This window comes from Corvus kubaryi, unplaced genomic scaffold (genome assembly GCF_017639235.1).
Source record: "Corvus kubaryi isolate FWS band 111438036 unplaced genomic scaffold, C.kubaryi_AGA036_p1.0 37334, whole genome shotgun sequence".
NCBI lineage: Eukaryota > Metazoa > Chordata > Aves > Passeriformes > Corvidae > Corvus > Corvus kubaryi.
The window spans coordinates 25,546,516-25,568,813 of record NW_024581108.1 but is presented as its reverse complement, the minus strand read 5'-3'; the positions used below and the strand labels follow the sequence as shown (position 1 = coordinate 25,568,813).

The window sequence follows — 22,298 nt, the reverse complement described above, 5'->3', positions numbered from 1 at the left end:
ATTAGGAGCCTGCTGCAGTCAGTCAGAGGACAGTTATTGATTTAATAAGGTTTGGATCCAGCCCAAGGTCTCCTGGAGCCATCACGCTGCAGAGAACTGGTGCTGTGCGGCTCATTTTTCCTTGCATCCCTCCCAGTCCTGCCCCTGGGTGCAGTCAGTGTCCTGAGCTCCTCCAGCTCCTGCTGGGCCGGCAGAGAAAGTCTCTCCCTCCACACGTCCGGATGGGTGATGGACAGGGAATGGAACTGAAATCGGTTCTAGGAAATTCCAGATGCTTCGTTAAGGGGTGGTCACACGTCTGAGCCTCTGAGCTTCTTCTGGCTCCTGCTCAGGGGTAGGGGACACCCAGGCTCCAGCCAGAGGGTTCCTGGTGTGCCTTCACAAAGCCAAGACACGGCTTTGCCTGGAGCACATCCCAGCTGGAAGCTCAGGAGGTCCAGGCTTTGCCTCTTCCCTCACAATCTGAGGGGGATTTCGCTTTCTCCCCTCTGTGCTCTGTCTTCACTGGGGTGTTTCATATCCAAGGCCTTGGTTTTGCTTTCCGTGTCCAAGCTGTGCAAACAGGACAGGCTGCTCCAGGAGAGCTGATCCTGATACATCATGGGAAGGCCCCGTCCTGGACATGGACCCAGCTCCTGAAATTCAGGGCATCAGAGAAGCAGGGTTATAATCCATGGGAACCCTCCTCAGAGATCCAGGTGCATTCATCCAGGGCATTTGAATGGAGCGCTCCCCTTCCCAGTGGAAAACAGCTCTGAAAACTTCCAGCCATCCCCAGTGGGACCCACAGACAAAGGGAAAACCTCCCCTGTCTCCTCTCCTCTCTCCCAGGGTGAGCAGTTCGGCTTAACCGAGCCTCCCTCCCATGGCAGAGACCAGGGAAGCCATTCCAGAACAGATTGACGAGACAGAGTTAGAAACCAGCACCTTGGATTCATATATTCACAGGGAATTAGATAAATGGCCAAATCCTCCATTTATGTAAGTCATAGTAATTCTGTTCAATGTTGGGTTTGAGCTCCTTCCATATGGATGCCAACTGCTGCTCCAGGTAACAATTACCGAGAGTTATGAAGGAATTTTCTCTAAATCCATTTTCCAGCTTGAGCTTTATTATGAATTATATGACAATAAGTGACTGAGATGGGATGAGGCAGAAATAACCCGTTTGAGCAAGGCCAGGAACACAAGTTTCTCCTTGACATTTAGCAGAAATTTAAAGGCCCGAGAGTGGATCAGGGAAAAATCAGGCAAAAACCAAACAAAAGCCCAGGGGTCTTTGCTGTGGAGCCTTGCTGAAGTTGCCCCGATGCTCTGTTTTGTTCCATTTGTGTTTATATTCACAAATTTTGCAGTTACCCACACCTCACGGGGTTCAGACTCATCTTCTTACCCACCTGGATAAATCAGAGGGGTTGAAGTGTGGCCAAATCTTATCTCAAGTATCAGTTAATTGTCACAAAATCACGGAATATCTCAAGTTGGGAGGGGCCCACAGCAACCACTGATCCAACTCCCTGCACAGACGCCCCACAATCCCACCCTGTGCCTGGGAGCATTGTCCAAACAATGATTAAAACATTCCAGGTCATCCATGGAATTTACACTGGGACTCGAGTTTCTTCTCACAGAGTAGAAAACTTTGTAAATCAAAGAAAACAGAAAGTCCAAAGAATACCTCATGTAACAAATGGGATGAGGACAAGAAGTGCTATAAATAGCACTATAAATAATGATATAAATATATTTTACAGCTGAATCTGGAACACAAACTTCAGCTTGGCCTCAAAACTTTGGGAGGATGGGGGGAGGAGGCTCAGAAAGGGCTGATAGGAAGCAGAGGATGAAACAATCCTCAAGTGAAGAGATTAAACACAATTACTGTCTATCCTGGGTAGGAAAAGTGGGTTATTGGAATTCTGGTGAGTCTGGGGAAGGTGCATTAGGAAGTTTTCTCATGACATGGGCCCAGGAGAGAGTCACTTACAGTGCTCAGTGGCAAATTTTAAACCTAATGCAAAGCACTTCTTCATTAGAAGGTTATTAAGTGCAGAACTTATTTTCATATCAAGTTGTTGAGCAAAGCTCAGGGGGCTTTACAAAGGAATTAGATATTGATCAAGGATATCCTGAGTTTTCAGAGAGATCAGAAAATAGATTTTAAACCCAAGACCTTGATATTTAAGCAAATAATCCAACAGGTTAGAAAATGCCAAAACTGGAATAATTTCCCAGATAAATTCTGGGTTAATTGACAAAAGCTGTTGCTTAAACCCAAACATTTATCTGTAAAGTGTGCGTGCTTCTATCGAGTCAAGTGTTTGTCATTTAGAGATCACCAGAAAATGCAGAGAGGTGGTGTCTGCACAGCTTCCACTGCAACTTCCTGGCAGCTGCTGTGTGTTCCTGAGGGTCTGGACACTCGGTGAGCTGAAGGAAAAGAGGAAGGGGAAAAAACAAATCTTTTTTTTCGGCTGCAAGAAAGCTAAAAATAGCTCCAGAGGTTTAAAAACAAGAGGTTTTCAGTGAGCCCACACTAGAAGCACTAACTAACCTCTGTGTAACAAAGTGCTGAGGTGCCTCAACGAGCCTCGGAAATCAAGAGCTCAGTTACTGTTATCCTTAATTCCGCCTCCAGGTTTATACATGGAGATTTGGACTGCATTTGCAATAATAAATGGAGCATAAAAGCTTTCTCTTCTCAGGGCTCTTCCACACCTCGGGTGGAACGCGCTGGCGTCAGAGGCTTTGATTGTGGTATCAGAACTATTCACAGAAAAAGGCCTGTAATGAATTTTTCAGAAACTTCCTTTTCCCCCTACGTATCTAAAGTAACAACGCTGATTTCTTGGCTTTTAAATGTTCTGCCATGAAGCACCTACAGCAATAACCTGAATTTTACTGTGAGACAAGGTGCTGTTCCTGTAGAGACCATTTCTTATAAATTGCCCTGATACTCAGATTTTAGGCTTGGCAATATTTCGATTTACTAACTTTGTTCAAAAATAAAACATAAACCTGAGAACTGGATCATTTAAATTCTGTTAATTTATTCAGTTAAAATTATATTTCAAGGAAAAGAAGAAAAATTTTGAAGTTCTGGGGATGTGAGGAAGAAAGAAGCAAATCTCATGGAGTGACTGCACCCTATCATGATGTAGCAGCTTTAATTTAGTCAATAAAATGTCCATTTTCCCCAGCCCCTTTTCTGAGGCTGGTGCTGAGCTGCCCAGGGTGCTGCAAAGGACATGAGGAAATGCCTGTAGGAATGGGAAACCGGCTTTGGAGTCAGGATCACACTGGGGCTTATCTGAATCAAAGGGGACATAAATGTTTTTTAAAATGTAATTTTACAGACAGAGGTAGTTCTGTGCCTTTCTTCAGCTTCTTCATCAAGGTAATTCAATTTAATCATCTTAATCAAGTGCTGAGTTTAAACAATCGGCTCCTGCTGATACCAGAGCAGAATGTTGTATAAAGGATGTCTGGTTCCAAAAAGTACTTTTGATTAATGACTGAATGTTGATTATTTTTGCCCCTGGATCCCTGGCAGTGTCCCAGGCCAGGCTGGACACTGGGGCTTGGAGCAGCCTGGGGCAGTGGGAGGTGTCCCTGCCATGGCAGGGGTGGCTCTGGGGGCTGTGGGGGACACTGTGCCTCACTGGGCTGGGCTGGTCCTGCAGGAGCAGCAGCAGCAGCAGCCTGGCTTTGGCCTGAGCAGGGCTGTCCTTGGCTCGGGTCTGACCTTCGGAGGTGTGACCCTGACACCAGAGCAGTGTGAGCTCCAGTATTCCCAATGTCCCTGCCTTGGCCAGGAGCTGTTACGGGTGTGACAGCAGCGATTGGTGTGGGAGGTGTCTGAACCCCTGACACATTTTGGAAGTTCTTTTAACCACTGCTGGCTGTGCCTGGAGCCTGTTTTCCTGCAGGGTGTCTGTGGCAAACTCCTCCCTGAGCTCACATTTGAGTGGCTCCTCAGGCACCAGATGCATTCCCCTCCGCTGGGGGTTTCTCCATGCCTGGTTCCACAGCCCAGCACTGCTCATCCCCTGCTCTGCCTGATTTCCAGGACACATCTGTACCAAAGCAAGGCAGCTGTGCTTCCCTGTGCCGCATTTGGAAGTGCAATCATCCACATTAGGGTTCATTGTTGCTCTTCTCTTTTTTTCCCTAGCCTTGCAGCGTTCCGTGGCTCTATCGCACTTGGAAAGTTCGGCGTCAAGTCTTGAATCCCAGACTGGGTCAGGCTGGAAGGGCCCACAGTGGCTCCTCTGGTGCCACCTCCCTGCTCTGGCGGGGTCATCCCAGAGCACAGGATTGAGTCCAGACAGGTCTGGAATATCCCCAGGGAGGAGACCCCACAGCCTCTCTGGGCTCTGCTCAGGGCTGGCCCTGCCCAGGGCAGCAGTTCTGCCTCCTGTGCAGGGCAATTCCTGGGCTCAGGCCCTGCCCGTGGCTCTGGGGCCGCTGCCGGGCCCCGGAGCAGAGCCCGGGCCCTGCCCTGAGCCCTCCCTGCAGCCAGGGACAGCCAGGGCTGAGGGCCCCTCTCAGCTGGGGCTCCTCTCGAGGCTGAGCAGCCCCGGCTCCCTCAGCCTGTGCTGGGCACGGGGATGCTCCAGGCCCTTCCTCAGCTGCGCAGCCTCCGCCGGCCCCGCTCCAGGAGCTCCCTGGCCCTGCTGGGCTGAGGAGCCAGAGCTGGGCACGGCACCCCAGAGGTGCCCCCAGGGCTGGGCACAGGGGCAGGATAAGCTGCTCCTTCTTAAACTCTAACTCCATCTTAATTAATCTCCTTTCACAGGAATTGTAGTAATTTCATGAATCTCATCGTGACATGGGCACATCTCCCATGTAATTTATAGAGATTGTAATGATTCATTTGATAGGCATTGTCTGTGGATTTCGGCTCGTCAGGGATCAGCAGAGCTATAATTACACGGTAATTACTAAATAAGTTATTCACAAATTGCTGTGCCAGTGAAAGCAAATAGCAGAGCAGTTGAAGAGTATCCAGTGGTGGGCATGTGTTTGATCCGTGCAAGGAGTGCGGGGATGGAGGCTTGCTCTGAATGTTGTGGGAATCCATGGATCCATGGCAGACCCTGCTGGTGAGAATGGCTTCTGTCCTGGAAAGAGGTGTCCGTGCCTGTATTCCAGAGCTGCAGCAGCAGGAGGCTTTCACCTGGGGAGCCCTCCGGCAGGTGGTGGGGTCAGGAATCCCGGTCCCCCCATCAGGGGAGCGTCTGCCTGGGCTGCCACAAGGCCCAGTGAGCCCAATCCCACAGGGACCATCCCTTGGGCCACAAATGGACCACAAACCCTGGGAATTTGGGTACCTGAAGTTCATGTGAACCCTTCCCAGTCAGCTCCCCATGTCCAAGCTGCTGCTTCGCTGTAACTCAGGCAGATTGCTCAGGTTTCTTCTTCTGGTTTTCTGGTAAGTGTAGTGATGAGCTCCCAGTGCCAGAGGGCAGGGCTGGATGGGATCTTGGGCAGGAATTGTTCCCTGGGAGGGTGGGCAGGCCCTGGCACAGGGTGCCCAGAGCAGCTGTGGCTGCCCCTGGATCCCTGGCAGTGCCCAAGGCCAGGCTGGACATTGGGGCTGGGAGCAGCCTGGGACAGTGGGAGGTGTCCCTGCCATGGCAGGGCTGGCACCGGCTGGGATTTGAGCTCCCAACCCACCCCACACCAGTGTGGGATTGTGTGAGTTGCTCGAACACCTGCTGCCCTTGGGACTTGTCCTGAGCCCTGTGTTCCCATGGCATGGGGGGCTCCCAGCACTTCCCTGAATCAGTGACAGATGAGTCTCTCGTGCCCCAGGAGCTGCACCTTCACAGATGTCCCCTGCTGCATCTCCAGTGTGTATTTTGCCGTATTTATTTCCAGAAATACAGCGACAGTTGTGCAGATTTAAAGAGTGACCTCTGAGAACAGGAATATCATTACTGGGAGTCAGAGCAGTGCTAATCATATGTTTCTGAGCAGGAAAATGCTAACAGATTTCCAGACCTGCATTATTCATGAGCTTCCATTTATCCATATGAATGAGAGACCAAGCTCAAAGGACACAGCCAACTTTGTCACTTTTTCTTCATTTTGTTATGGTCTCAACAGCTGTAAAAATCATTAAAGCAGCAGTTTTCCCTGGAAAAATCTGAAATGGGGAATAAGGACTAGTGAGCAAATAGTGTTTATCCTTTAGAACACAGTAACTTGAACAACTAAATCACAGCGCTGTCTTTCATGTCCCTTTGGTGACATAGACATATCCACATGTATGAAATTCCGTGGGTTTCTCTCTTTGCTTCACCCAAGCTGTGACACAGCACCAGGACTGGGACAGACTCAGGACCAGCTTCCTCAGATCTCTGCCCTCATGGATGTCGTGCTCAGAGCAGCAGGGTCAGGTGTCCTAAACTAAAATGTTCTTTTTTCTCTTCCATGAGCAGAGACATTCCTCTCCTCCACCCATTTTATTTAAAAACAATTTATTTTAATCTTAGAATGGTTTGGGTTGGGAGGGACCTCAAAGCCCCTCCAGTGCCACCCCTGCCATGGCAGGGACACCTCCCACTGTCCCAGGCTGCTCCCACCCCCAGTGTCCAGCCTGGCCTTGGGCACTGCCAGGGACCCAGGGGCAGCCACAGCCACAGGCTTGATCTTTTACTCCATTGCTGGTTCCCACGTGTGGATGGCTCATCCCTGGAGTTTGGGGGTGCCCTTTGCTATCAGAACCTGTGGGACCCTGGCAGATGCTTCCCCTTATGGATTGATGGGAAACCACAACATCTGAGCTGAAATGGGTGCTCAGGCACCCCAGGGACAGCTGGGGTACAGCAGGGAGCTGTCACAACCTTTCCCTTAGCTGCTGGTGGTTAAACAATGGATTTCCCCGTTGGCAGGCAGTGCACTGGGGTCTGGCTCCAGCCCCTCTCCGAGGAATGGGGCTGCTCCAGGTGTGCAGGGGAAGAGAATGTCATAAATCACATCCCCAATGGTGCTTTTCTGATCCTCATTATAGGAAAAATATTGTAAACCATGTGGAATATTTCATAAACACAGCTCCTCCACAGAGGCTGCAAACTGGCTGTGGTTTTTATTGTCTTTTGTTTTTGATAATACTCCAAAGTGTCTTGTAACTGGATCCAGAGTGTGGGGAGAAATGCTTTGGGATTTGGCATCAAACGAACCCATTGGATGTCCCCTCTCAGGATGCAGAAGTGCTGTCGGAGCTTGTCTCTAGTTGCGGCAGTTACTGTTGCATTGTTTTATTCAAAAAACTGCAATGGAAGCCCCTGGGTGGGAAACTGGGAGTGCTGGGAATCTCCTCTTGCCTCTGAAAGGGCCTCAGTGTCCTGGGAAAAAAGTCCTTATGAGGCTCTGTGTAGGATGGGTGAGTTCTTCCTGCTCTCTGGGACAGGGACAGCACCCAGGGAGCGGCTGGAGCTGGGCCAGGGCAGGCTCAGGCTGGAGATCAGGGAAAGGCTCTTCCCCAGAGGCTGCTGGGCACTGCCCAGGCTCCCCAGGGAATGGGCACGGCCCCGAGGCTGCCAGAGCTCCAGGAGCGTTTGGACAGCGCTGCCAGGGATGCCCAGGGTGGGATTTGGGGGTTCTGGGCAGGGCAGGAGCTGGAATGGATGATCCCTGTGGGTTCCTTCCAGCTCAGGACATTCCATGGCTCTGTGTGTCCCTATGCCACTGGCACATCTGGCACATCTGGCACATCTGGCACTTCGGAGCACAAGCAGAGCTCCTCACTGCTCCATGGACCCTCCCCATGGCCAAACCACCCAAATCCAGCCCAATCCACCCAAATCCACCTTTTCTCTCCCAGGAAGGGATGAAGTCTCTTTGCTCTCCCAAGCCCACGAATCCTTGGCCTGCCCTGGTTTATGTTTTCCTCTGAGTTCTGCTTGCCAGGAGTCTCTCCAGGCACACCTCGGTGGGTGCAGGTGCTGAGGGTCCTTCTGAAACCCCTAAAGATCTCACTGCTCACATTCATTTTTGGGATCTGATAAAATCCAGGATTCATTCAGTAGATTTTTTCTTCCTGTATTGCACTTTTTCATTTTTAATGGTTTAGTGCTGTAAATACTGATGCAAAGATGTGCCCTCACATCAGTGGGTATATTTTCCTGATACTCAAAAAGTGGCCTGCAAATGAATGGCTGCTTTTGCCAACATGCATTTGCTGAGGGAAAAGTGCCCTGATTTATTCATTTATTCAAAATAAAGGCAGTCCTGCAAAAGGTAAAGCCTTAAGCATATACCAGTGTCTTATAAATGTGAAGTTGTTGTTAGAGTGAGGATAATTTTACTGCCAAGAGAATCAAATGTGTGACCTTTAATTAAAATATTATTTTGGATGTTTTTAATTAAAATATAAATTTGTCTGTTGCTGGTTCACACACACACATAACACCGCCCCTCACATTTATATTAAATTAAATCGAATTAAACTAAATTAAATGAAATTAAACCCCATTTTTTTCACACTATAAAATCATTCATCCTACATAAAACATGATGGTTCACTCTGGAACCTATTAAAAAAAATAAATAAGCTTTTAGTAGACTGGGGCATTAAAACAATATGTTCAGTATCTTTCTCTGCCTTTCCATGGGAAAATCAAATTCCATCAGAATTTAAGTCAAATTTGAAATTCATCCCATTGTGCTGCCAGCTGAGAACAAGTCTGGGACTTGGGGCTGGAATCCACAGACCTGGAGGCTCTTAGAAATTACCTTCCATTGGAATTCTTTTACAACAGGGCACAAAAAGATGTCAATAATGTGGTTTTCCACAGCCTTAAAAATACTGGAATATTTCTTGAGAAGCTCCTGCTATCAAGCAAAACAATCAGCTGGAGGTGTAGAGCTGCTGGAGGATGGAGTGAGAGAACTCCCTGGCAATTTCAGAACTTAAACTTCAAGTTCACAATTACTATTTTTTTAAAGTCTCACCAGCATAGAGCTGTTAAATATTTATCATCCTGTAATAAAAGAGTAAACCATTTAAATAAAATAAACCATTACGAGGCAATTAAGGTGTAATAACTCAAACCTGCAGAAAAGCTCTAATTGTAATTGCAAAATATTAAGGGTGAGAGAAAGACACAGAATAAATTAAGGTCACATCTCTGCCCCATCCACTCACACACTCACAGTTTCCATCCAAAAGATTTATTATGAAATGTTTTTCCATTTTTCGTGGTACTCAAACAGGCTCTGGCTTCCCTAGGCTTAAAGACCTCGATTTCACAATAAATCATTAATCTTTAACAAAGCTGATGAAGCCTGGGGGAGATTAGTTTAAATAAGCCCAGTTAATTATCAAAGGTCATAAATTGAAGCAGTTATGAGGGTTTTTTTTAATTAACTAATGAGCTGGTATTTAACTGCCAGTTGTGTTTTGGTCCAGTTATTGATTCCTCCAAGTTGATCAAAGTCCAACAATTGTACTGATGCAGATGGAAATGAAAGCAGCTTTTTGTATTCTCCAGTTGGGAAAAGTTCTCCCTGGGACAATCCCAGCACCCCCAGCCTGGGCATCCCTGGCAGCGCTGTCCAAACGCTCCTGGAGCTCCGGCAGGTTTGGGAATGTGCCCATTCCCTGGGGAGCCTGGGCAGTGCCCAGCACCCTCTGGGGGAAGAGCCTTTCCCAATATCCAACCTGACCCTGCCCTGGCAAATCCCTGAGGAGTGACAGAGACCAATGTCATGGGTCAGGGGCTACAGAAAGCAATTAAACATTTCCACGTTTGTGTTGGATTTCCTGCCACTGAAACAGTGAAGAACACTGGGAATTGCATTATAGCATTGCTTTTTACTCCCAAAACCAGAGCTTAGGCGTGGCTTTACTCACAATAAAGCACATTTTTCATTTTTAAAACCTGTTATCCCTCCAACAGCTTTGATTGCACCAAACACAACGGTTTGGCTTTGGACCAGCTGCAGGGTGATAAAATAAGGTACCATTGTAACAAAAAATGGGATTCATAGCTTTAACTTCAGACCTGGTCCTAGGGATGGGCTGGTGCTGAGCTTGTGCTGGGAGGGGGCTCCAGAGAACTGGAAAAGAGCATCAGCACTGTGGTGGGTGAAATGGAAAGGTGCTGGAAGTCTCGTGGGCAGTGCCCAGCCTGCCGCTGGCTCTGCTGGGAGCTGGAACAGGCGCTGGGCTCCTGCCTGGGTGTGGATGGATTTCTCTGGGAGGCAGAGCCTCTCCTCTCCTCTCCTGGCTGCAGGCACAGACTGAGATCACTGCTCTGTTCTTTTGCTGAGCTCTCCGTGGTCTCTGGGGATAAAAGTTTGGGCTTTGCTACTGAGAGGCTGAGCCTGGAGCATGCCTGGGTCAGTGGCTCTAATCCTTCCCGCTGCAGGCTGCTCCCTCGGGTAATCCCTTCCCAAATTAATCGAGTTTGCTCCTCACAGGAGCTGGGGTTTATTTCAGGAGCTCCGAGGAGGAGCAGCGTGAGCACAGCCAGGCTGGGGAGGTGCAGATCCACACTGGATTTCTGAAGGAATCCGCCCTCCGTTTGCCCCTTTGCTCGTGCAAACAGGGGCTGATGAATCGCTGCCTTCCTAATCACGTACAAGGAGATTTGCTGGGCAAATAATTACAAGTAATTGGCCTCTAGTAAACTAAAAGTCAGGGTTTGTTTACTTGCTTGTTTTTACCTGCCTACTATATCCTCTAATAGCTCCTTCCAGCTCATATTTTTCCGAAGCCTTGGATGTCAGGAAGCCGCGGCTGTGGGTCCTGCCCTCCTCAAACACGTCTGTAATTCTCAGTCCCGCTGTCCCCGCTGTCCTCCCCTGCCTATGAATTTACTGTTGTTTTGACAATTTTATGTGCAAACATATTTAAATCCCTCTGACCTCAGCCTCCTGAGCTGATTGAATTTTGCTTTAACTTTGGTCTGGCAATTTCCATTCCCATGTTTTTATGCAGAATGCCAGGGTTTCAGCCTGTGATAAAACCGAGACAAAACCAGATTTGGGTCCATGCTGAATTTCTCTGCCACACCTCTGTGAGCAGAGGGGCTTGCATTTCTCTCAAGGTACCTTATTCCTTCACTATATGGTTTAGTGGACGTGGTGGTGTTTAATTTGGACTTGATGATCTCGTAGGTCTCTTCCAGCCTTAATGATTCTGTGATCTCTGGGGTCAGGGAGTGCCTTCCCGCAGGTTTGCGGTGGTTCCCTCTCCGAGCTGCGTTCTGGCTTTCCCAGGCATGGCCTTTTTGCAGCCAACGCCTTTTGTTCCCTGTAATTTGCCTCCTTGTGCTGGGGAGCCTTTCATGGGATGGTTTCTCATTTCGGTAAGAGGTTTTCTCTGCCAGCTCTGTTCTGCCTGGGATCAGAAAGGAATTTCTAGATACAATCTCTGTGCTTTCGGTAGAAGGCAGCACTAAATGTCCTTGACATTTAACCTCACCTCCTTGGCCCAGCTGTCTTTAGTGCTTATGTTCTCCAGAGGTTTCCCTTTTGAGGATTAGAGCTGCAGCTACAAATCTGTGGGGTTTATTTTCCCACTTCATTTAAACCCACTCAGCTGCTGACTGTCTGAGGCTGGGTTATTTCCAGCATTAGATCTGGCTCACCACCCCCAACCAAAACCGATTTTAAGGAGAACATGAGGCTTTACTTCTTCCCCTGACAGCGTGCTAGAGATTGCTGCACACGCATTGCCCCTTCCCCAGCCCAGCAGAGCTGGACTGCCACACCAGCGCCTGTCACAGCATTTCCCTGGTGCACCAGCGCAGCTCTAGTTTGGAGATGAGGAAAAATTCCTCCACTGACAAGTTCAGGCCAGGAAGTCAATCAGGGGGTTGGGGCATTGGTGTATTTAGACCTGGGCAGAAATGCCCAGTTTTCCATGTTTATTTGGCAGCCAGGGATGCTGTGCCAGTATCCCTATGCCCAGAACATTCCCGGTTTCACATTTTTGAGCCACTTTAAACTAACGAGCTGGGTTTGTCTATCCTGCCTCCCCAGAGGAGGTGGCTCTGCAGGGCACACAGGGTCCTGCACACACAGCACCAGCTGTGGCACAGGCACACCAGGAGCTGCTGGGCACTCGCTGCTCTTCCTCTGCTTTGGGAAACAAAGCTCCGAAGTTCCGCTCAAGGAGAATTCCCCACTGCAGCCACAGAAATGGCACAGAAAGTCATGGCTTTCCATTAGACTTGCAGATTTTTTTTCCACAAGCACCCTTGGAAATCTGAGCAGTCCTGATACTGTAGGATTGGGGTCCCAGGAAAGTGTGGTACAGATAGTGCCCCTCTCCCCCCCACATCCCTGCCTCCCAGTGTTCCTAAGGAGTCATTAATAAATTTTAATTTGAATGAACCAGCCTAGCGTGCTTCCACAAAACCAGCTGGTTTTGTTTTCTCTCTATAGACCTGAACATTTTCATGAATAAAGATTTGCAAAGAATTTTAGAACTTGAAACTAGAAATAGATCCGTCTCTCCAATGCCTTGATCTAATAATGTATTTAAAAATGAGATTTTTTGCAAGAATAATACATGAAATCACCACCTTCGCTTCCATCCTTGATGCTGCCAGGAATCTGTGACTTTATGCTACCTTAAGCACCTATAATTAAGTCTAGATCCCATGTTTCCCAAGGAGACATGATCCCAGCACAATCCCTGCTGGTTTGGGTAGGGTATTTTGCTTTTTAATGAAATATTGTACTGATTGAGTGTGTTAATTTGCCTGATTGTCGGGAAGAATGGTGCTCATCTGCAGAAAGAGGAGCTTTTCCTTTCCTAGGAAGCCACAGTCACGAGGATTGACTCCTAAATTCCCAAGGAAAAGATGCTGTTAACTTCAGGCAGCCATAAAAATAACTTTTGTCATCGTTGCACAACACATTTGAGCCAGGCTGATAATTATCCGTGAGGAGCAGAATTGGGAAGGTTTGGGAAAAATTTAAGAGCACTAAATCAAATTGTTGTCACACTTTTAAAACAGCCATTAAAATCCAAAATTGAGGGATTCTTGATAGGTTTTTGTTCTCTCTGAGTCTCTTGTTTGACCCCAATTCCTGTTTCTCCTGCTGAAGCCAGGGTTGCTCCGTGCAGGAGCACGCCCTCCTTTCCCAGGGGAACATTTTGGTGGGGGGGCATTTGCTGTGGTGAGTTTCCCTTTTCCCTCGTGTGGAGCTCCAGCAGCTCCTCTTGGCTGGGGACAATCCTCGACCTCCCCTGCAGCAGCCCCGACCCCGGCAGGGCTCCAGGTGTCAGCCAGGCCCTCCCTGTGCCCCTGCCCTGAGAAAGCAGATTTGGGGTTTTCAGCGGAGTCATCCAAACCCCACCAATGCATCGTCGTGGCTCTTTCCCAACCCACACCAATGTCACAAAGTCCACAATTGATTAAAACTTAGGCATCACTGAAATCAGTTTGGTGTCTCACATATTTCTGTATTTCTGGGTCGTTTTGCTTTCTCTCTGTTAAATATTCTGGGAAAAAGCCTTGTTTGTGCCTCAGCCAGCTGAGCAGAGACCTTTGCAGTACAGAGCCTGCAGAGGATCCTCCCCATCCTCCCTCTTCCTCACTGGAGCCAGCCGCACATCCCTGGGATGCTCCCGCATGGAGAGCACCCTCACCTCCAGCTCTCCCTTCCCAGTGCCCCAGCTGCCGTGGTGGGAAGTGATGTGGGACAGCTGGGATGGACCTGCCTGGCCTCAGCACTCCCCACTGCTCCTGCTTCTGCACAGGGGTAGGAAACCTCAGTACCTGAAACCCCTCTTATGCTGAGGGTGTCACCAACTCCGTGGATTTTAGTGTCAATTGAAAGTGTAACACAGCTCAAGTTCCATTTTACTTTAAAAACGTGGTTTGGGTTCACCAGCACCCACGGTGTGTTTGTCAAGGCATTGAATAATTGGTTTAAAGGCTGGAAACATTCATCTGCATTAGCAGAAGTTTAGCAGTTGGGTAAAGAAACTTCATAACTTTTTATTTGGGAAAATACTTGTCTGCTATTTCACTTGGACTCGTGTTTGCACAGTATTAACCTGAAAAGCAGTTGTAGGTGGAAAAAACCCCTCAAAATTGGCCAGGAGCTGGTGTGTGCTCAGCCATTCCCTGCACATCCCTGCTTGTCAACTTGCTCCCATTTTTTTTCATTAGTTTCTTGTTATAGTCAAGATATGGTCAATGATCTTTTGAGCTTGGTAATTTTGTTAAACCTTTTTTATGAGGAGTATTGAATTGCTGCATTGAGATGGGAGCTTGCTTCCGTGCAAGATTAATTGGGACTGGTATTTCATTTTGCATAGCACTATTCAAAGCTAATAAAAAGGCCCAGAATAATGAATTCTAAAGTCAAATTATAATGAAAAGCCACAGGTGATTGTTTCATTAGGCTGGATGCAGGAGAACTGTGTCTTCTCTTAACTTTGCCTGTTTGTATTGGTTGCCTGGGGGAAGTAAACAACTTCCAAATGGGTTTGATGTTTCTGAGAAATGTTTTCTTCTGGAAAGACTTCAATAATTAAAAAGATGTGCCTTCTTAAAAGTTCGCTGAAGCACAAAACTATTGCTTTAAAACATTCTTTGTTCAAAATTGTTACCTTGACTGATATTCATGGGAGGAAATTGCCTTCAATGAAGTGAACAAAGCCCTTCTCTTAGCCAGGTTTCAGTGCCTCCCCAGAGAAATGCTCGAGAGCTCCAGGGGCAAAAAGCTTGGCCCAGTGGGAGTGTGATGGTGCTGATGGTGTGCACAGAACGTAGGGAAGGAGCAGGGCTGGGGTGCAGCCCCAGGCACAGAGCTCTGGGCCCCGCAGCTCTGTCCGAGGCCCCACCTGAGATAAAACTGTGCTGTCTCTTGCATGACTGTTTGCTGTCTCATTCTGTACTTGTCTTCCATGTGTGATTAACTCCCAAATGTTCTCTTTTTTTTTTTCCTTTTCCCTTTTTGTAGAAATTATTGAGCCTACTACCTCTAGTCGTGTCTCAAGCCCAGGTCAGTATCCCCACGCATCCCCGCAGGAGGCTCGGTGCCTGCAGGGCCTCATTGCCATCAGTGCCCGGGGCTGACCCGGGCAGCTGTGTTGTGGTAGTGCTGGACTGTCTCCTCCGTCTTTGTGCTTCCATTGGTGTGTCTTCCCTCCAGGCTTTGTGTCTTGTCCTCTTTCTCCCTGTTTTGAGCAGCCTCTCCCACATCCCTGTCCCTGCCATGGGTCTCTCTCGGCTGTCCCGGTGGGGGTGCGCAGGGCACTGCTCTGCGTGGGCAAGTCCCTGCTCTGGAATCACCTCACCCTTTGAGTCTTTGCTGATGTTGTTGCAAATGTGGATGTTGGTTTGAGGATTTACAGATTTCTCGCTGTCTCATCACTGACTGATTGTGGGATGGAGCCAGGAGCTGTTGTGAGGTGTTTGTGGGAGCTGAGCGCCTCTCCTTGTGCCTGGCAGGTGTTAACAGGTCCTGAATGTTTGTGGTACATCCCCATTTTCTTGGGGATTTCCTGCTGCTGCTCCCCAGCAGGACACCCTCAGTGGAGCTGGTCATAGAAACATGGAATGGTTTGGATTGGGAGGGACCTCAAAGTTCATCCGGTGCCACCCCTGCCAAGGGCAGGGACACCTCCCACTGTCCCAGGCTGCTCCAACCTGGGCTTGGACACTTCCAGGGATCCAGGGGCAGCCACAGCTGCTCTGGGCACCCTGTGCCAGGGCCTGCCCACCCTCCCAGGGAACAATTCCTTCCCAATATCCCACCTGTGAGACAAAAACAAGCAGAGTTTTTCTCTGGCAAAACCTACACCAGATGTGTACTTTTATTTCCTAACTGAGATAAAAAGATTGGAAGGACTGTGCCAGAAAGCCACAGAAAGTGGGGTGATTAAACCAAGTGAGGCAGACAAAAGTGCAGATTAAACCAAGGGTTGCAGAAGGAAAACCAGGCACAGGTGGTTCCACCACCCTCAGACTTACAGGAGTAGCAAGGTTTAAATCTTCAGTGCTTTAATTAAAGAGCTTAGGGAGGCCAAGCTCCGGTGTCACTCGGGGGGCAGAGGTGCTGCCTCCCTGCCTTCCCCGGGCCCCAGGGAGCTTCCCAAAGCTCTCCATCTCCTTAGGGCAGAGACTGTGCTGTGCCAGAGCCACAGCAAACCCTCTGAGTGATGTCTGCAGGAGCAGCCTCCATCCAAACCCACACATGGAGGGGCTGGACTGCAAACAGCTGATAGTGCTTGCAATGAAAGTCCCTATCCTTGGGATTTTCCACAGTTGCCTTGGACTACCAAGGAGTTGAAAATAAGCTGGGGAATTATTTTTCGAGTTAACAGAAGCTGAGAGGAAGGAAAGAGTCACCGCTGTGTCGGTCGTGCAAAGTGGCGATAGGAGACCCTCACTCTGTGTGTTGTTTAACTCTGCGGTTTGTAATTCCTGAAAAAGTGCCCTCAGCCTGATGCTGTTCCAAGCTCTGTTCAGGGAAGGAGAGATAATGCTGGGTGGTTGCAGTTGGAATGGACTCCAGTAACATTTCTGGGTTTAATCTCCATCAGTGAGCGCTCCAACAGAGGCACAGTCATTCCTCACTTGCAAAAACTGCTGTTCAAGTAGCACAGCGTTGAGATGTGTTTGAATTCTTGTCTGCATAAATGTGCACCAAATGAGCAAAATTACATGTATTTTTGGGAGCAGGATGGAGATGGGGGAATGGAAAGGCATAGAGCCCTTTAATAATGATCCCTCTCTTAATTCTGAAAGCACGGTGCTAAATAGAGAGGGCTTTTTCCAAACATGAAATTGAGAATATGAAAACCTCTGAACGCAACAGAGGAAAAATTTGGGAATCATTAAAATTGCAGTAGATATGAAACTACATGAGCAAATCCAGCTTTAAATTACCAAGGAAAGTACTCTGAGCTCAGTTTGCAGTTGAAAACCAACATCTGTTCTGCTGAAAGACAACAGAAAGGGGGAGGAGGGTTTAAAGACAGTTCTCAAAATGGTTGAAAATTTAGTATTGAGTCTTTTCTCCTGGAAATGAGCCCTGGTACCAGCAGTGACATTGCACTGAACTGTTCTGTTTGCCTTCCATAATTAAATAACACTGTGATAGTCCCTCTACTTGGCTAATTTTAGCCTGGTAAATAGCTGGATAGTGCCAGCGCTATTGTTACCAAGTTATTCAGCTGCAGAGGCAATGAAAAACTTCCCAGAGTTTCAGGAACTGAGTCCCTCATGTGCTGCAGCATCAGCAGGGAAGGCAGCAGGTTGGGGTGGGAAGTGGTGGCAGAAAGCCTGGGTTATTCGTCCATAGCTGCTTGTGACAGGAAAATTAGATTTATCATAAATCACAGAACGGTTTGGGCTGGAAGGCACCTTAAAATCATCTTGTTCCACCCCCTGCCATGAGCAGGGACATTTCTGGCTTTGTTTAAGGTCCTCCCAGGAGGTTTTGGCCACAGAGTCCTTTGGGTCTGTCTGGCTGCCCCGCTTCCCTCATGCAGGAATACAAAACATGGATAATCTGTAGGAACTCATTTTATCCTCGTGTCTCACATCAGCCAGAAGACAGAGCATCAGCCTCCTTCCTGCTCAATCAAGGCTCTGCAGCTAATTAGCTAATTACCACCATCCTTTACCACTTCAGTGCAGCTTCAGGGGATGTTTTCCCTGGAGAAGGACACAGAGCCTTTGTAGGGTTTCAGTACTGAGCCAGAGGTTGTGAAAACACCCCAAAGCGAGTCAGTCTCTGACCGCAGGAGGGTGAGGGAGAGTTGGAGGCCAAGGCTCTCCCAGAAAGGATGGGAAACGACTGACGGGATGTTTGATGTTCCATCATCACTGCTTGAGTTTCCCAGGACCCTCCTTAAAGATCAAACTCAGAAGTTGCTCTTTGTAGAAAGTGAGGAATCTGTAGCAATCCTGGAGAACTTTCAGGATCCCCCCCCAGTTCCCAACAACAGGGTACAAAGCATTTCAGACATTTTTAATGCGTGCAAAGCAACGCCGTGTTTGAGAGCCCTGGTGACACATTTGTGCATTTCTCTGCTGGAGCCCTTTTCGGTACATTTGGGGATTTACTTTCCTCATTTGAAGTGACAGTGCTTCAAGCATGTAGAATTAGCTGCAAAAGTTACAAAATTGGGGCCACCGTTGGTATCTGTTTTGTCAGCCAGCGCCAGGAGCCGGAGCTCCTTACAAATCTTTCCTCCTTCAGCATAATTAGTTCACAGGTGGTGTCTTGAAAAGCCTTTGAAGATGTTGCTGAATTCTTAATGCTGACTAAACAAGTAACTGTGACAGGTCAGAGAGAATAATTGAGGAATCTTCTTTAATTAATGATTTCACATCTTATGAGGCACTTTTATAAAAATTGGAGCTGGAGAGAGAAGGACCTTAAGTTATTTAATTTTCTCAGGAGCAAAAGCGTATGTTTAAATGAGCACTTGGGCAGGTTGGACAACTCCTTGAACTTCAGTTGCTTCTCCCTGCTCTGCCTTTCTGCACATCTAACACATTTAATATGCCACAATACCAAATGATACCTCATTTCAAGCAGGCTCTGTTTGTTTCATGGGAAACCTGCCAACCCCTCCAGTTTTTCTCCTCTTATGCAGTTGAAAATCCCATTTAAATCAATCAGTGAATTTGTGTAAGGAGAATCTGCAGGGCTGGACTCTGAATTCGGCATTTCCAGTGCTCTTTCTGGCCATTAGTTCTGTCTGTTCGTGAGGAAAGCACCACGTTCCTGCAGCTGGAGGGCTCTGCAGGTGAGAGGGAGACATTGGTGCAGCAAACTCTGGAGCAGGGAAGAGCCCTGGGTCAAAAGACAGAGCCAGTTGTGCTTCATCAGCCAACACCCCACTGTTCTTCCTTTTCCCTGTCTGTGGAATTCCTTCCAAAACACTAAACGAGCATGAAAAGGTGATCCAGATTTCGGGTTAACAGGCCCTGGATCATTGCAAATTTAACTTCTAAATCCTGTTAGGAGCAGATGTGTGTTTGTTCTAAGGGCTTTTAATGCTTGGTGGCCACTTTGGTGCCTCCCAAACAACCCACCTGGGAAGGAAGGCAGAGTGTCCCATCTCCATCAGCTGATGGTGAATCCCCCTCCAGCACTCAGTCCCAGATCACCAGAGGTTCTTAGCCCCAGCTAACAGATATCAAACAGATAGAGGGTTACCAAGCCTTGCTGTGAGTAGTTTGGCCTCAAACAGGCAAGTATCTCTAAAGAGAAAATATCAATATATTAAACCCCCTTGTTAGTCGGCTGAAAGCTTTATGTTCAGAGCACATCGTGTGCATTGCTGGTGCATTTCAGAACCCAGGCAGGTGTGAAATTCCAGCATGGCTCCCCGTGCCAGGAGAAGCTGGTTTCTGTATTCAGCCAGCTCCGTGCACCTGCACCGTTAATTCCATGTTTCTGTGGGAACCCGCGGCTGAGCGACACCAGCCCGGGAACACTGGGAATTATATCCCGTGGGAAATAGCTGCCTTTCCGTGCTGCAGTCACCTGCTGCTACAAACAGGTGAACTCTGTGTTTGTAAATCATCCCGTGAAGGCACATCCTCCGAGTGAATGTGTGGAATTAGGTAAACATTTCTGTTTAAGCTGAACGAGTGTCTCAGGGTGTGCTCAGTGACATTCAGCGTGTTCAGAGCCTGCATCATCATTCCAGCAGAATGTTTGAACACACTAAATCATATTATTCGCTGCTTGCTGAAGAGATGCATTATTTAATATCAAAAGAGCTGCTTTCTGTCAGCTGAAAAATAGGACTAGAACTAGGTCGTTTTTAGTCCATTGGTTCCCACTCTCTAAGCTGGCATGTAAAATAAAAAGAATGTTTTTTTCCTGATGCTGTATTGCCTACAAGCCTTCTGTCAGTGGGGATTTCAATATTAATGAGTTTTCCCACGAATATGAGAAGCCCACTTAGGAGAAGAAGCTGCTCTGAGAATCCTGAATACTTTACAATATCACACATTGATCACTTGGCTGGAATTTCACATTTTAACCAAGGAGTGCTTCTGAGAGCTGCCAGGAAAGCAGAGCAGGGCCAGGTGTGAAATGGCTTCTGGAGGCTGTGAGAAGGATGGAGGATGTGGAAGGTGCAGAGACGCTCAACCTCCTGTTGTTGCTTTCTCCCACTCGCGCGTTTCCTATTCCGGGATGAGCCACGGCTCCCAGGCTCCCTGGGCAGCCCCAGGTTCCTCCCTGTCTCTGAGGGATGCTCACCCTGGATGGAAGTGCTCAGCCTCAAGGGATCAGTGTCCTTGGTGCTGGGGGTTTATCAGCATCCATATTAATTTTCGGTTTTCGTGGATGGGATCAGCATTTGTCAGGTGTGAGTGTGTTGTGGGTAGGAACTCCAGCATGGAAACCTTGGGAACATGGGGAGGGGTCTTCCCAGTACAGCTCGAACTTCCCACAGTTAAAGGGGTTTAAAACACAGGTGTTCATAGAGTCATGGAATATCTTGAGTTGAAAGGGACCCACAGGATCATCCATTCCAGCTCCTGTTCCTTCACAGACCCCTCAACACTCCCACCTACTCTGGGCATCCCTGGCAGCGCTGCCCAAATGCTCCTGGAGCTCTGGCAGCCTTGGGGCCAGGACCATTCCCTGGGGAGGCTGGGCAGTGCCCAGCACCCTCTGGGGAAGAACCTTTCCCTGCTCTCCAGCCTGAGCCTGCCCTGGCCCAGCTCCAGCTGCTCCCTTGTTCTTTATCCAACCTATTTACACCTTCCACGAGATTGAGACAAGTCCCAGCTCTGACTGAGAGAAGACAAGCAGGAGACTCCAGAATGTGATTCACCAGCAGGAAGAGAGCAGTCCGTGTTTTTATTTATCACAGAAGGATATGTTTTAAGTGAAGGTTTGATCAGCCAGAACTGGCTGGCTACAGGAATTGTACAGGAATAAATATGCATATATCCATCTCGATGAGACGGGTGGCCATGTGCAGAGATTTAAAATGTATATAGAGCTGTGTATCCATAACTTCAGGGAGGGCCCAACTCTGCGTGGAATATGGAGAAACCTACAGCTACAGCTGGCAGGGAAGGATCTGACAAACTTGGGTTGTTGATAGAGGGAAGGCTTGGGGATTAGGGGGCTTGTCAGAAAAAGCCTGTTTGAAAACTCCATGAATATGTCAGTTTTAAAGAAATTCAAATAAAGGCCTGTTGAGTTTTGAGTGGAAAAAAATATATTGGCTTCCTTCCAGGCTCCCCATCTCATTCCAGGCAACACTTCTTCTTTTTTTGTCTTTTCCCCGTCTGAATTTCGCACCAAATGGAAATTTCAGTTCCATGCCAGCTGCATTTAGAGTATCTGTGCAACATGGACATTTTGATGGAGTTGCCAACAACATTTCCAGCCAGGGATGGAAAACAACATCCCAGGATGACACAGGATCAGCCATGTCCTTGCTCTGAACCTGATGTTTAAAAGCTGCATCGCTGCATCTTTTCCTTTCCCTCACTACAAACAGGTGCAAGGCCCAGTCTACTGAGGTGGTTTTCAAGCTGGTTTTGGTCCTTCTTTAAGCTTTCCAGATGAGCTCTTAACATGTCACCAGGCAACCCATGAAAGGCTGAATGTCGGTTTTTCCAGGAATCTCTCTGGGTTAAAGAAAACAGCACCAAAATTTGTGGGTAAAAATGTGATGGTCAAGCCAGGCCCGCGTCCTTCCAAGAGCGGGGTTGTAAGAGGTTTGAGCAGCAGCTCTGAACAATTAAGTAAATATTCCTTTGTCACTGGGTGTCGTTGCTCTCTGGAGCAGCCCTGCCTTGGTTTTAGCTGGGTTTGTGCAGGACTCTGCAGCTGTTTGAGACAGAGCTCCGTCGGAACAGGAGCTGCTTGTGACGGCGCAAACGCCCCAGCGAGGGCGGTGCAGGAGTCCCTGAGGAGACTCAGACAGGTCTGGAGTGTGAGCAGACTGAGGCCAGTGGCTGGAGGAGCTGGGAGTGAGGAACCAAACAGGGGTGGTGTGCACAGAGCTGAGGCAGAGCTCGGCCCAGGCCCTGCACTCGGTGTTCCACACTCAGTGTCCCACACGCGGTGTTTCACACTCAGTGTCCCACACTCGGCGTCCCACACACGGTGTTTCACACTCGGTGTCCCACACTCGGCGTCCCACACTCGGTGTTTCACACTCAGTGTTCCACACTCGGTGTCCCACACTCAGTGTTCCACACTCAGTGTCCCACACTCGGCGTCCCACACACGGTGTTTCACACTCGGTGTCCCACACTCGGTGTCCCACACTCGGTGTTTCACACTCGGTGTTCCACACTCGGTGTCCCACACTCGGTGTTCCACAC

At 48.4% G+C, this 22,298-nt stretch overlaps 1 protein-coding gene across 4 annotated transcripts in view; it reads left to right on the top strand.

Annotated features, from left to right (window-relative positions):
• The window catches only part of NEGR1 (neuronal growth regulator 1), a 192,322-nt gene that overhangs the window by 153,127 nt on the left and 16,897 nt on the right, over positions 1–22,298 (top strand). For 2 of the 4 annotated variants that reach the window (XM_042030999.1, XM_042030997.1), the window contains exon 7: positions 14,938–14,979. The exons of the other annotated variants lie outside the window; for them this stretch is intronic. In XM_042030999.1, the coding sequence (XP_041886933.1) occupies positions 14,938–14,979 (42 nt within the window). The remainder of the gene's footprint in view (positions 1–14,937; positions 14,980–22,298) is intronic. 4 annotated transcript variants of the gene reach the window in all.